This window comes from Chelonoidis abingdonii, chromosome 5, assembly GCF_003597395.2.
Source record: "Chelonoidis abingdonii isolate Lonesome George chromosome 5, CheloAbing_2.0, whole genome shotgun sequence".
NCBI lineage: Eukaryota > Metazoa > Chordata > Testudines > Testudinidae > Chelonoidis > Chelonoidis abingdonii.
Genome location: NC_133773.1, coordinates 62,851,646 through 62,867,770, shown reverse-complemented (window position 1 = coordinate 62,867,770; position 16,125 = coordinate 62,851,646). Strand labels below are relative to the sequence as shown.

Here is a 16,125-nt window from a genome sequence, read left to right as displayed (position 1 = left end):
TTTCCACCCAGGCTTGGGGGGGGTAAAACTCTACAGATAAACTCTTGAACTCTGGGGTGGCACTGACCAGAGACTTTTGGGTTTTTGGACTTTGGGGTGATTGGAGTTAAGACCCTAAGGGGAAAAGGACATTGCCAAACGTACTGGGAGGTGGGTTTTTTGTTTATGGTTTGTGTTATAACCCTGTTTGTGGTGTTTCTCCATGGGATGCTGCATTGATTTCTTTCTTTATTAAAAAGATTTTGTTACACTCAGACTCCGTGCTTGTGAGAGGGGAAGTATTGCCTCCTAGAGGCACCCAGGGGGGTATGGTATGTAAGTGTCCCAGGTCACTGGGTGGGGGCTCGAGCCAGTTATGCATTGTGTTACTGAAACATAACCCCTGGATACTGAACCTGGCCCTTGTTGTTGCCAACTCAGAGGGGCAGAAGGGTTACGGGAATGGTCACCAAATAAGTGTTGTGCCAACTAGAAAATGTTTACAAGATTGGACCGTAAACTGAGATAATCAATGGCTATTGGTCAGAATTCAAGGTGTTCCTCTTTTCCATACGCAGGGGTAAAAAGAAATTAAAATTAATAAATAAAATGGATGTTGTCACTGTTGGTGCACCCTCTGTCCAGACACAGCAGTAGGGAACATTACACTGTAATTCAAGTTATCAGTGTTAAGCCTCTTTGTTTAGGTGATTAATCAAGTATGATTGTAATAAGGCCTTTTGTTTTCAACATCATTTGAAATGTTTAAAAAGAAATGGTTCATCAAGTGTCTTATGTACTTAATTATATTCTCTTTCCTTATGGTGTGGCCTACAAGGTGCATAGAAAGCTTCCATCAATTTCAACATTTTTAAATCAGAAATGACTCCGAATGGGTTTTCCATAAATTTCAGTATCATTTCCTATAAGAACCTACATTTTTTTAAATAATCCTTGCATTAATTTTTTTTAATGTTCTGTGCCTCCACAGAAAACAGGAAATTAAGAGAGAGACATTTTTGTATGATGTACTGTAAGAACCAGATAATCCTGGGATTTTTGGCCTTTAGTCTGATTGGAGAGACTGTTGAAAAAACAATGGTAGTAAGCAAACTTGCTGTTTAAAATAGTGACGTTATCTTGTCCGTGATTATTTTGTAGAGAAATTAAGATATTTTTAAGGGAAACAGGCTTTTGTATGTTATGGCATCTCTCACTGAAAGCCTGAAACCTGGACATTTTTAGATCACCAGCTTCCTGCTATAGAAGAAGTGGAGATCAGCTGCTTTTGCTTAGGTCCATTTGTCCTTACATGAAAGTCTGTTAAGGCTAAATTCATGAATATTTGTGAAAGATTTAGATATTATAGTGGTGAGCATCATCGGAAAACCTAAAGACGTGATGTATTGTTTTTTAAAGTGTTTCCAAATTAAAATTCTGTAAGTTAGTAGGGAATCAGGGGCCTAATAGTGCCAGAGAGTTTGGTGAACATTCCGGTGAATTTTAGTACTTACATAGCACTTGACAACTGTTGCCTAATTGTCATAACACCCAGAAAGCAGTGATTATCTTTGAGATGTTTAGGTCCTCAGAATGGGAAGTGCAGGACAATGGCATCAAGCTTTGAGGGCCAAGAAAGTCAATTCTGAATTCAGTGGTGTTATACTGTGGCTGAATTTGAACCAAAATATTGTTTGGGGGAAATTCTTATACTCAACTCCTTCTCTTGATTCTTGTTTGCTTGTGATAAGCACTGACTCTTCAGTAAATCATTTGGCTAAACAGCCTGCTGGACTGTTTCTACAAAGTGTTCATTTTTAATTCTGCGCTCTAAAAATAATAAAATCACTTGTAGTCACCATGGAATGAAAATCCTTACTGCTAAAAGGCTTGTGTAAGGGCTATGCATCACATAAATCCCACTTAAGCCCTATTTCCAGAGCATAAGTAGGACTTAAGTACTGTATGGCCCTAATGCTGGTCCTCTGCAAAGGGGTGAATTTCACTGTATCTTAATAAGTTCACACCTGTTTACAGAGAATGTCTCCTCTGTTGGGTTTCTGCATATGCACTATTAGCTCATGAATAAATATTCATGTAAAACCCCCTTTCCGCAAATTCAAGTATTTACTGTGCATTTCCAAATACACCTCTACCTTGATATAACGCGACCCGAAATAACACACATTTGGATATAATGCGGTAAAGCAGTGCTCCGGGGGGCGGTGCTGCGCACTCCGGTGCATCAAAGCAAGTTCAATATAACGCGGTTTCACCTATAATGCAGTAAGATTTTTTGGCTCCCGAGGACAGCGTTATATCGAGGTAGAGGTGTATATATTGTAACTCTGAAAATTAAAAGATAAGAGCTGTCTGTTTCTGCCTCTACAGGTTCAGAGGACTGACCATATTTTTTAACTCATGCTTACAATAGTTTACAAGTGACTCTGTGTGTGTGTGTGTGTGTGTGTGTGTGTGTGTGTGTGTGTGTGTGTCTGTCTGTCTGTCTGGGAACAATGAAGTGAAAAGATTTAACTCCATACACAGGAGCTTTATTTTGGTCTACTGACAACAACAGAATGGTGAAATTAAAAAAAAATTAAGAGTTTGCACTAGTGACATTTAGAAAAATAACCATTCTAAAAGGGACATTTCTCTCAAATTACATTTGTTTTGGTTGAAAACACTGTAGACTTGAGGGTTGATTTAATTCCCTGTAATTTTGGCTAGTCCTAAATTCATACCCTGACACTCTATGTCAGAGCAAACTAAACTATTCACTATTAGAGGATAACTTCTCCAAAACTGGCGCTGTTCACATTTAAAAAATACAGAGGCAGATCCACAGCTGGTGTGAATTCTCGTAGATCTGTTGAGTTGAATGAAATTATAATAATTGGTACCAACTGAGGACCTGCCACCTGGACTCTCTCATATCAGCTGTTCTCTCAAATGCAGTCTTTTCTTTCTTAGAATAATATTTAGAAAAAGCAGTTTCACAGCTCCTGGAGGTATTGTCTAGTCTCCAGACTTCACAGGCCTTATTGACCTTCCAGTGCTTCAAACCCTTCCCCAGGTGACCCCTTCTCCCTGAATCTATCTGTCAGGTCCAGTAAGCCCCAGCCCAGTTCCTTCTCTGATTTTGCATCCTAGTTATACCTCTTTGGCTGAGAGGCAGGACACCTTATAAGTTGTAACCTGTAGGGCACATATGACCAGGAGCAAGCATGTGACCTGACACTTTAGCTCCCTGTTTTAAAGTGCCCAAGGACTATAACAGGCACACTGGAATGGGTATGTGCCCCACGCCCACTTCCCTGTTACAGCTAGGCTTTCATTATAGTGTTTTTTCCCCTGCCTGCTCACCCTGTAAGATTCCAACCTATGTCTTCTATAGCTCTCTTGGACTTCTTCCTTTCAGTATTCAAACTGTGAGATCATATTGGTGATTGATTTTTTCCAGAGTTTACATTTCTTTAATTCATTTGACCTTTTCTGCGTATATTTTTATTTATTTTATTTGTAGTGTCAACAGTGTGTAAAGCATTTTATAGACAGGTAAGAAAATTATTTTCTTCTGAAGAGCTTGCAAACACAGAAGGGGAGAAAAGACTATAAAAGCAGCATGACTGAATGTAGAAGTTTAGCAGGCATCTTTTCAGTTCCATAATTTTTGCTGCACTGTAAAAAATTTTATAGGAAATACTTGTAGTCATCTAGTTCCTGATTCCCAAGTTTATACTTCTTAATCTCATGCATTCTTTTAATTCAGTATATCCCAAATGTGTCCAGTTAAGTAATAAGAAGAACACTTTCAATCTAATTATCATCTCCTTTCTCCTGGAATCCAATATCACATTCAGCCCACCTCTCAGAGCAGAGGTGGGTCATACAACAACAAATTCATTTGCCTCCCACATCTGAGGACTGTAAGTCTTTTAAGCATTATCACTTCTGTAATACTGTGAACATTCAACACTCTTGATCAACCCACTGTGAAAATTCTTTCTTCTGCCTTCATTTTCTCTTGTTTTGACTGCTGTCATTCACTCTTGTGCTGTTTCTCTGCATCTCAACTCTTAAATTACTGTACTCTACAATAATGGCAGCAGCACAACATTCTTGTAAGCTGTAGTGTTTTGGATCACTACTATAATGGGTTCATATTTCCAAAATGTGTAATGCCTTGTCTCGTTACCTGTATCTCAAAATGTGAAAGTTAGCCTGTCCTCATTAGCTTCCTGCCTCTAGCCAGGACCGGCGCTAGGGTTTCTGGCTCGCGGGTCTCGCGGCTCCGGCGGAGCTGCCGCAGGCATGCCTGCAGCAGGTCCACCGGAGCCGCGGCTCCCTGACCCCGGGGGGGTGCCCTGGGCTGCCGGGCTGTGGCGGTGGCTCCCTGACCCGGGGCGGGGGGCGCCCTGGCTGCCGGCTGCGGTGGCGGCGCACTGACCCCGGGCGGCTCCCTGACCCCAGGGGCGGGGGGCGCCCTGGGCTGCTGGGCTGCGGTGGCAGCGCGCTGACCTCAGGGGCGCGCTGACTGGTGGCGCCCTGACCCCCGGGGGACACCTTGGGCTGCCGGCAGCTCAACCCCTCCAGCGGCTGCAACTATTTAAAAAATTTTTTGGGGGTGCCACTTTTAGGCGCCCCCAAATCTTGGCGCCCTAGGCAACCACCTAATTCGCCTAAATGGTTGCACCGGCCCTGCCTCTAGCAGTAGTACAAAATCTCTCTCTGATACTTTAAGAATTTCCATAGAATGGTTCCATTCAACCTCATCTGTATTTTCCAGCTAATTTGTATGCTTCTTTTATGCCAATTATAGAATGGTATTGGACACAAAAATGGGACTAGTATAAAACTGCGTTGGCTGTAACATAGGAATGAGTCAGAAAGGGAAAGAGAAAGGAGAAACTGCGTGGATACTGAGGAACTTGATGGGTAAAAGTCGTATCTTCTTACCCATGCAACTGCAGTCATTGAAATCAGAGGCACTCAAGTGACTAAGGTCGAACTTGATTAGGCCCTCAGATTTGTATTGCTTGTTTTGAAGCATTTTTATTTAAATACCTCATTTATTATTCCTTTGCATGTACCATTAAAAAATCTAAGGACTGCATAATGTGCAGGAAGGAAAACAAGTTACTGAAGGTAATGGGCTAACATTCTAACAATAGCCTCTAATTTTTCACCCATAATTAATCTTCCACAGTCAATTGTGGGCATATATTATAGCATTTAGAACTTTAACTATCTGCAGACACAACCAGATAGAGCTACATCTTAATGTAGTCACCAGCAGTAGATTGGAGGCACAAAAATAATGTTTTTTCCTTGTTTTTAAACATGGACCAAACTAATTAGTGTACTGGTGATAATGGAGAAATACTATAATAGCATACAACTCTGATTTAAAAATTAATAGAAATAGCAAATTAAATAGTAGGTAAAATATCAAATGTTCCAGACTAGGTATGTAAAACATTAAACGGTTAACTGATAAGTATTAGTCTTACTGTTAATATATTGTAGCTAACATTTAAAACAGATTGGCAACAGCCCTGGACTCCACCCCCCTGCTGTCCGGGGCCAGGTGGCAGCCCCGGACACTGACCCCGCTGAGTGAGGCCAGGCGGTAGCCCTGGACCCCGATCCCACCCCCATCATGTTAACGATTAAATGGTTAACTGATATAATTTTAATAGTTTAAATGGATACTTTTAAAAATTATATTTATATCCCTATATATCCCAGACTTGTTTAATGCACAACTGTAAATCATTTTTAATGCCAAATGCTTGTTCTATTGAAGTCAGTGGGAGTTTTGCCTTTAACTTAACTTAGTCAAGAATTGCACTGTGTCCTGTACTACACCTGTGGAACGCAAATTACAAGGAAATGAAATGAGCATAAATTGTTCTATAACCACATGATCACTGGCAAATCTTTATGAATGAATTTTCTAAAATCAGTATCAGACAATCCAGTACGTGTTGTTAATTACTGTCACCAGCTTTCAGAAATGGTGGCTAATTATTTAATATTTAGTGCAATTCTTAATGGTAAAATGTCCCTTGTCTAAAACAGAGCAAATATTGAATATCCCAGGGATCTTTCAAAGGGTTAAGAGAGTAGAAAAGTGGAACCTTTATGAATTAACATATATTCCTTTTTAAATCTTCTGATATTTTCGGATTTTGATGGAAATGACTGGCTTAATCTGTTTTTGACAGTTTTTGTCTGCATTCCACTTCCTCCAATTCTTTCCTTTTCAGCCAGATGTCTAAGCTCCTTTGGGTATTAATGATTTTAAAGGATAAAGATTACAGTATGTGAGACTACAGATAGAGGAGTAAGGACTGCTAATTATGAGCCACATGTGATAATGGGTAATCATGTGTAAATAAAAAAATGACCTAAAAACAGATTTTTCCTTTGCTCTTTCTACACATGTAAACACATATGTACATGCATGTGGATGAACACACAGGCACTCATAGTAGCAGAGGGAAGAGAGGTCTCAGTAACCTTCAAAAGTTAGGTTTTCCTCCCATTTCACCTAAATTCAAGCCCAATTCACCATTCTCATACCAAATCATTCTTTGGAAGGAAAAGATAGGCTTGTGGTTAAGGCACTGATTTGGACTTGGGAGATCTACATTCAATTCCAAGATCAGTTTTATATATATATATATTCTGTATAACCTTGGATAAGTTTATAATGGAATCTCAACCTCAGTGGGCACCTCTAGGTATTACTGTAGCACAAATACCACTCCACAGCAAAAGAATCTGATGTTTACCTTCTTTAAAGAACTAAATAAAAAGCGAAAGAGAACTGAAGAAGAAATCTTCCGTTAAAACACCTCTAATAATAGCAAAATCACACACACAAAATGGTTCCATTACCATACATTTCTTTTTTTAATAAATCCTTCCCCTCCCCCAGAGTTTGCTCCAGTATGAAGTTTTCATTTAATTTTACATATGTCATAAAATAACCCCACAAAGATGCTAAGAAATTTATAACTAGCTAGAGAGATTGACAATAAAAATGAAGATGTAATGAATTGTCTCAAGAACCACAGTTTGCCACTTTTATTGCTGTGTCACATCTTGGTTAAACACTAAAATTTCATAGTTTTTAACATAGTGCTAATGTAGAAACATTTATGCTTCAGACTAAATTGTATGGGCTAAACTTATCAGCATTGTATGGTTAATGTTCATTACAAAGTGTTGTCTTCCTTTTAATGTTAAAAGAAGAATTTTAATATTTGGCATATTCAGATGTGTCTGAAAACTTAAAAGCACTTGAAAAGTACATGAATTTCATATTTTTCTTGCTATATTTTTCTAATTACCAACTACTTTGTGTTAAAAAACCGCATAGAGTGTAATGTTCAGTAAAATACTCAAAAATCAAGTTGGTTGTAGTGAAGATATGTTATATCAGCTGCACAAGCACACAAATCAGGCTGCTTCTGGAAACATCTTGTTCAAATTGGGCATGCTCAGAGGCTTAACCTCATTATAGTTACTCCCATAGTGGAAATGTGCTACCTGTTCTATGCAGCCCATCTCACTTTTTTGCTTGACATGTAGTGGAGTTCTAATACTAGATTTTTTTGACATTACAGTAATTTCCAAAGCAATAGACAATTCAACAGTGTAGAATAAATTGTTATACCTTAACCTCAGTGTTCTGACACCACTGCAAGATTGCACAGAAAACAACATATAGCTGACAGAGATTGCTTATTACTGACACAGATATCAATAACAGCAGAGGAAATGCAAAAATATTAGCCAAATACATTCTGATACTTCCCCCCCCCCCCCCGAAGTTTCCTCAGATGTGAAACATTTTTAAGTTTCTCTTTATGAATCCTTTATAAAGTTTTGTGGTATAACATGTTCCTAGTTTACTGTAGTCTTTAACTCTTCATTAAGAGTATAATCCTAGTTAGAGAGACTGGGATAGATAATATAGTGACGTGCAACCAAATGCATTAATATGGGAAACAAATCACAATAGTTCAGCATTTCCCCAAGGTCTAATTACATAAAGCACTGTCACGATGTGCATCACCCACCACCAGACTGGCGCCTCGTCCTGGTCATTCTGGGGATTAGCTCGGGGCCAACACCTCCATCTGCACCTTGTCACTCCTTCTCTGAAGTCCGCCTGCAACCCCTTCTGCAGCATCAGGAATCATAGTGTCCTCTTCATGGCTCAGCCCTCCTGCCATGTCACAGTCAGTGTTCCTCTCCTTCCAGGGGAGTGAATTGCAGTGAATTGTCCTGCCACTCCCCCAGGTCCACCCACTACTCCGGGTCCCAGCCCAGGGACCTAGTGGATTGCAGCATCCTGCTGCATCCCTCTGCCTCTGCTATTGCTGCCTTTCCTTAGGCCACTTCCCCACAACCATAGCACCCTCCTCAGTCTTAGCAGCCCATCCAGAGCTCCTTCTCTTCTCCCTAGGTTTCTGTCTGCACTGCTCTGTCCAAGGAGTTACATGATTGCACCCTACTCTAGACACAGAACTCCCTCCTAAGGCTTCAGGAAGCTACTGACCGTACTCTGCCTCTAGGCTCTTTTTATATAGCCCCGCTGATCCGCTTCTCACAGTCCCTCTCCTATTGGCTGTTCTTCGTGCAGCCTCCCTAGGGCTCTGTTAACCCCTTGCTGGCCAGTGTGGGGCGGATACCGCGTCACATGTACACATTCAGATTAATGAAATTCTAAACTCCATTTGTGATAGTGTAATCTGATGACTGCAAGGTAAAGTTATGCTTGGGCTGCTGTAGTAATAATGGGTGATGGGAGGGAAGAAAGAACATTTCCAAAAATGAGGTGGCAGAGGTCTGTATTTCTGCTTAGAGCATCGTCCATCGTAACGCCCTGATCATCTAGAAATAATTTAGGTGATATGTTGTATTTTGTCCACACTGTGTTAAGTGTTAAGGAATAAAAACAATGATATTAATGTACTGGCTGGTTGATATTGTTAATACAAATACTGGAATCTATTGGAGAGAAATTAAAGATATAGATTCTGTTGAAGAAAACACATGGTAAAATTGAGTCTCTGCCTTGAGTCAATAATATATCTGGCTGCCTGAGTCTTTCACTTGAACAGAAATTTACATAATCTTTCTAATTTAAGAAAATTGCCAATATTTTAACATGTTTGAGATGTTGGCATGTGCCTGGCATTCAGCTCCTCTCCTGAGAATAAATACAGAGCTGAATTCCAAGATAAAGGAGATAAAACCTCTTTTGTGAGATGTATAGTCTCCGGGCCAAATCCTGCTTGCCTTATTCACATAAGATTAAATTAACTCCTCTCCAGAGCCTATCACAAAGCCTATGCATCAGTTAGGTTTGGGATGGCCATCTGGACACAGGTAAATTTCACCCATGGATTTTAAGACATTGAGTGATGCAGGCAGAATTTGCACCACTATGCAAAACTATCTCCAAAACCTCACAAGCTTCATCTCAGGGAAAACTATTTACTTCTTGGTTCCAGAAGAGTGTAGCTCTGAAGGAAGCATTTCTATGAGATATTAATCTACAGAATTTGTTTCAGATTTACAGCAGAGTGGTTTTAAGTGATGAAGGCAAAGTGTTGCTGTCCTGGTAAGATCTATTTACTGTAGTACGAAATGAAATACGTAATTCTAGTTATCTTCTACTCAGTATTCCTAACCATCTGCATGACAGCATTGATGAAGGAATTTAGCCTGTGGCAAGAATTTTTCCAGTGACTTTACTGATGGATGTCTTTTTATCATGCAGGTGCAGATGTTTAGTTCAGTTAGTAGAACTCTTGCCTTTAAACTAGGAGGTCATGGATTAAAACCTAATCCTTGTACTCCTGTCAAGCACTGTATTGCTAGGCCATTCTTCAAATGAGATGTAAGCTCTAAGAATCCATTGGCACATTTCAGAAGGCACAGTAGATAATGTCCTGGCCATCATTCCTCTTCTCAGTAATACAGTTCTATAGGTGAGCTGTTGTTGGCTTTAAGGCCTTGTCTTTATGGGTATTTTAATCATGTTAGTTCAATTGAATTAGCTTAACACTATTGAAGAACTTCTTCAAGACGCAGGCTAACACTTTTAGTCATATTGGTTAGCTTTCGTTTAGCCTCTGAGGTTAAAACATGGCAAGCTAATGTGGCTTCACAGATGTTAGCTGATATCTTGAGTAGGCTTTTCAGTTGTAGTAAGCCACTTGATTGAGTTGACACAAATGAAGAACACATCCTTTTTGCTTGTCAAAATAATCCTTTATTTACCTATGCAATACCTGAACTACCACTATCTAACTCATTGTTATGAAAAGGGCATTGGGATACCTTATGTATTAGAGCCAATGTATTAAATAAATACACTTTTAAAAACAGTAATAAAGACTTTGGCATCAAATATCCATAATAATTGAAATATTATTATGTAATAGTTGTTTATCTAGTTTCATTTCATTTTTATTCCTTCCCCTCAGGTCAAGGCAACAGATGCAGATGCAGGCCAGTTTGGTCGTATCGAATATTTTCTTTATGATGGATTCCATAACTATGAAAAATCTAAAGCATTCCAGATAGATCCCCATACAGGACACATCTGTGTGTGTCAAGACATTGACAGGGAAGGGGATCCAGCCACTTATGATCTCTTAGTGAAAGCTACAGATGGGGTAAGTTTCACCCTGGAATATTACTAGAATTGTAAGCATGTTTTGTATTTTGAGCACAAATATATAGTTTTAACAAGAGAGAGAAGTTTTTAATATATTTATTGGAAGTTGAGAGGACAGCCTACAGTCTTTGCAGACTATGCTGGATGCTTGCAGGCTTTTCTGGCTGGGATATATGGAACATATGCCTCAAGAACGTCTATTGAAGGCTGTGCTCTGTGGCCAACTCACGAACTGCCCATGTTGCAGAGGAAGACCAAAACTCCAATACAGCAACAAGGTCAAGCAGGGTCTCAAGAAATTCGGCATTTCCATTGACAGCTTGAAGACACAACCCACAGCTGCTCAGTCTGGAGAAGCTGGGTCAAGGCTAGTGCAGTCATCACCGAGAACCATCAGATAGCCCAGACTGAGGCCTGCAGGTGAGCCAGGAAGTAGTGTGTGTTCCAACCGCCATCTAGCGAGTGGACCTGTAGACACTGTGGGAAGGTCTGCCGTTCACACATCAGGCTCTTGTCTCACACTGCTGTCAAGAACCATTGACTGACTGACGTTGTCATGTTTCCTTTAATCTGTCAGGATGATGGATGGCCATGAATGTGGATGTTTCAGAAATTTTAATTGGAAATCATGTATTGCTCCTAAGGTAATAAATCAGAGAATAAAAGAAAGTTATTAAGGTTTATGGGTAAATCATATTTTACCTTGCTTCAGATGGGTAAAAATAGTGCTGCTGAGTAGAAATGAAAATACATATATGTGTATGCAGTATCAAGATTAGATATATTAGTAATGGATACTTGATCTGGATGAGAGCATTGGCAGTCTTAAGAGTTTCTCACATTTCCCTTTCATTTGACTCAGAACATTTGGGTTTTGCCAAAACTCTGATTTTCAAATAAAAATATAGTAAAAGAGGCTCAGATGGATATGTTATATGTGTATTCTGATCAGATTAATGCCCCAGTGATAAAGTTTAAATCAGAATCATGAGAGAACTATAGGCATGCCAAAACTATAGACTCTTTCATTTTTGGATCAGTTTGTGATTTATCTTCTTTAAAGGAAGTCTGATTTTTCAGAAGTTCTGAGCATTTTATTGACTTGACTTTTAATTGTGGGAGCTCAGTGCTTTTAGTAATCAGATCCTAGGTTCCTCAAGTTGGCACCTAATATCTCTGCCCACTTTTCAAATTTTGTGCTTTAGTGTATATCAGAGCTGGTACTGAGTCACCTTCTATCTCCACTGCTGTGTTACTGTAGCATGCACCTCCTCTTGGCCCCTTAGAATATGTCTTCATTGCAAAAAAAACCCCAAAAAACCAAAAACGTGAGTTAAGAACAAACATTTTTATTATTTTTTTTTGCAGTGAAAGCATAGCCTTAGTGCTTATTTTCAGTGCTTGGGAAGGAGCATGAATGATAGATGTTAGCTGTGGAAAAAGGGTTTGGCAAACGGAGAGAGAAATAAATGGAAAAAGATGGGAGAAGAGCAAAGGGTCATTGGTAGTGACAAAGGGAGGGAAGGAAGGAAGAAAGAAACTGAGAAGGTTAAATAGACAATGAAGAGGAGGACAGTGAATTTTCCAGGTGGTACACAGCTTATTTTACAAATGAAATGGTGCAGTAGAACTATCAGTTTCTTTCACTCTGTTTGTTTCTTCTCCATTATTTGATTTCTGAGTCTGTCTGCCTTTTTTAATATGTGTCTTTTCAGAAGCAGCAATGGGAGAAGCAGAACTGCTCAGAAGTGACAGTAGGGAGACGAGTATAAAAATTGCCTTTGTTAAATTGATACCGTGATCGGGGTGCTAGTGGGGTGCACAGTGCCAGCTGTGGTCACTCAATTAGGGTGAATTGCAAAGAATGGGGAAGACAACCCCCATAAAATTGATGATATTCCAATACCTAGATTTACTAAGCCAGCATAAAATAGTTTCTTTATTACCTCACTGGTTACTTAGAAGTCCAAACAACACAGTTCTCTTAAAGTGATCCAGTGTCAGGCTTCCATCCAGGTACTCTTGTCAAATATGATGAAAATTTCTGTAAATCTGATTTCATCATATAAAAGAAAAAGTTCTACCCATCCCAAAAGATTGGGCACATTACCTCCCAGGCTAATTAATGTTTCAAATCTTACCCAAATACATGCTACAGCCAATTCTTATTAACTAAACTAAAAATTATTAAAAACAAAAGAGAGACAGACAGTATGATTAAAAGATCAACATACATTCAGGCATGCATTCATTTATTTAGCTGCAGATTCATAGCAGAGATGGTGAGCTTTGTAGTTGCAGAGTTCCTTTAGAATTTAGTATATAGATCTTAGTCCAATGTCCAAATATTATATTCAGGGTGTACCAGCATAACTAGGACCTCAGTCTTGTGACTCAAACTTCCCCTGAAGAAGCTTAAGCAAATCTGAGATGACAAAATCAGGACCCAAGGATCTTTTAGACAATTTTGTGTATTTTGACAAGTTGGAATTCCTCAGGAAACAAAAGTTAATTAGTATTACTTTGAAGGAGGTCCATCAGTGGTACTTAGCTATACGAATTAACATAAGGCCATTTGCTTGTTCCTCCACCATTCACAGTACATTCCAAAGAGAGATGAATACTGAGATATCCCATGTTTACAGTTTGTTTACATGATAGGATGTCCTTTTGACCTCTGAATTATTAGAATACAGCATAGACAGGGACTGTTGATTACATTGTCAACCCTACTCATACATATGTAAATACACAAGAACACAAACATTATCTCCCTACATATCTTTTGAGGATTATTTATTTTGCAGAATGTTTAACCCTTTCTAGCCGTGCATCACAGATACTCATGAGTAAATCTGGGTGAAATTTTTCAGCTAATTTTTTTCTCCAAAATGCAGATTTGGGTTGATTAATTTCATGAATTTGTTCCTGTTTCAGCAAATTGTTTCAGTTGATACAAACATTCAGAAATGTCAAAACTAATCACTCTAATTTTTCAGGCTAGCTTCACAATGGGATTTAGATGTCCTTTACAAAGCTGAGGATGATGTGATGGTGACCTACTTATAGCCTGATGGTTAGGGCTCTCATCTGGGAGACCTAAATTCTCGTCTGTACTGAAACAGGGATTTGAACCCAGGTCTTCACTCCTCCCAGATGAATTCCCTAAGCACCACACTATTGACTATTTTGGGATGAGACACTCTCAACATCTGCAGTTGAAGCTGTTCCACTTTTTTATCGAGAGAGAATGTGAGAATGGCTCTGTAGCGCAGTGGTTGAGGCACTCATCTGATTGGAGGGACACCACGGTCCAAGTTCTTGTGACAGTGAATAATTATTTACAGAAAGTGAAAGAGCCTCTCCTCCCCAATCCCAGTGCCATGTTGGTTAGATCACTCTCCTGAGAGAGGGGAAGACTTTGATTCAACTCTTGCTCCAGAATGGGGATTGAATCTGGGTCTCTCACAGCCAAAAGTGTTCCAAACATTAGGTAAAAGGGAATCTCGCTCTTTGTTTCCTTTTAGTAAACAAAAGGTGAAAATTACCTGAAATTGAAATTAAATGTTTTATTTTGAGTCAAATGAAGCATTTAGTTTGACCCAAAACAAAATTTTTCTGGTTTTTTTCATTTGTTGAATATTTTGAAAACTCTTTCGGTTCGAGCTGAACTGATTTAAAAAAAAAATTCGGAACTGCTAATGAACTGAAAAATCAGTTCTTCTTTGAGTGATTGTTAATGTCCGTTCCAAGCAGGTGTATGTGCACCGCGTGCACGCTAGCCAGAAGATTTTCCCCTAGCAGCGCCGTAGGGTCAGCCTGTGCGCCCAAATTGACCGGTGCAGTATCTGCGAGGGGTTTCATCCCAGGAGTCTTAAGGACAGCGAGCAGAGACTCAGAGTGCTCCTGATGGAGGGGCCTTACGGCCACACTCAGACCCTGAGCCTGCCGACCTGGCACCCAGCACCTCATCCTTGGTGTGCAGCGCTCCGGGAGGATGCCCAGTCTAAGAACTCTAAGTCCCGGCACCGGAGAGAATCAGGACATAGCAAATCAGCCTCCATGCGGCACAGATCACCATTACCAGCGCCCACGAAAAAGAAGAGACCGATGAGGGGCCGATCACTCCACTAGGACTTTAAAAGGCTGGCGGCATGCACAAGTATAGTGGGACAAGCCATGCCACAGCTGGATCCTCCCACGGTCCCATTGACTCCGGCCCCGTGTGGGTGCAGTCGAGTCTGGACTGGTCTAGACCTGGACCTCAGCGAGGAGGTGTGCCTCCCATTGATGCTGGAGGCGTTCCAGGCAGCCTCGGGCTTATTAAGCATCTCAGTGCTGGCCTCCCTGCACCGGAAGGAAGAGCCACCAGGGACGGCCCAACCCCATATCCAATCAAGGGGCAAGCCGGCCACGATGATGTCACAGTCCCCGCACCACTCCGATGGTACCGGTGCAAAGAGAGCATTTCCCGGCCTCGCGGCACCACTCGTCGGCAACAGTGAGTACTGCCCCTCCTCAGTTTTCATATTCGGAAACTTCGAAGTCAGAGTCAGAATCCTACCACTTCAGTAGATCAAGCAGCAGGAGGTTGGCTTCACAGGCAAGCCAATGACTTTACCCGGCACCATGGCATCAGCAGTGGCAACTGCCCTCCCAGTGGCTGTTCTGGATTCCCTGGGCTTACCATCAGACCCTAGGACAGGTGCATGGTCCACGCTCCAGGTCTGCGTCAGTCTTCTCGATGTCAGTGGCTCTGGCGCAAATGCCTCCACCATTGGCACCACCATCCGACAGGAATGTGCCACAACAGAATCTGTTACCCCCTAGTCCGACACCGGCACCAACGGGGGCCATGTTTTTGCCTCATCATTCGGCATCAACCCAGGTACCAGTCACTGTGCCGCATCTACATCTGCGCCTGCCACAGAACCAGAGTACCATGTGCCGCAGGACCCCGCAGAGGATGAGGGTAGCGAGAAAGGTCCCCTACAAGTGATCTCCTCCTCTTCCTCACTGGATGAGGCAGTTGCGGGAACTTCAGCAGCACAAGCTCTAGAGGACACCCAGGTACTTCAGCAGCTACTTAAACATACCACACAGAGCCTGGTGATCCAGGCGGAGGTGGTCAAGGTGGACGTAGATCTGGTAGTGGATGTCCTTGTTCCCATGGGCCCATCTAGGGTCACCTTACTGTTGATCAAAACAATAGCTGACATGTCCTGTACCCTTTGGCAGACCAAAAGGACAGAGAGGCGCTACTTTGTACCCTCCAAGGGCCATGAGCACCTATATGTTCACCCTCCCCTGGACTCTCTGGTTGTGGATGCGGCCAAGCAAGGGGAGCGTCGGGTTTCAAGGGTCTACACCAAAGAACAGGGAAGCCAAGAAGTTGGACCTCTTTGGTAGAAAGGTGTACTCAACAAGAGGTCTGCAACTAC

At 41.1% G+C, this 16,125-nt stretch overlaps 1 protein-coding gene across 2 annotated transcripts in view; it reads left to right on the top strand.

The window, feature by feature from the left end:
- The window catches only part of DCHS2 (dachsous cadherin-related 2), a 224,657-nt gene that overhangs the window by 91,934 nt on the left and 116,598 nt on the right, over nucleotides 1-16,125 (top strand). Inside the window, exon 2 of one of the 2 annotated variants that reach the window (XM_032779109.1) lies at nucleotides 10,491-10,682. In XM_032779109.1, coding sequence (XP_032635000.1) covers nucleotides 10,491-10,682 — 192 coding nt within the window. Of the gene's footprint in view, nucleotides 1-10,490; nucleotides 10,683-11,253; nucleotides 11,329-16,125 lie in introns of those variants that run through there. The other variant, XM_032779110.1, reaches the window with a different exon arrangement.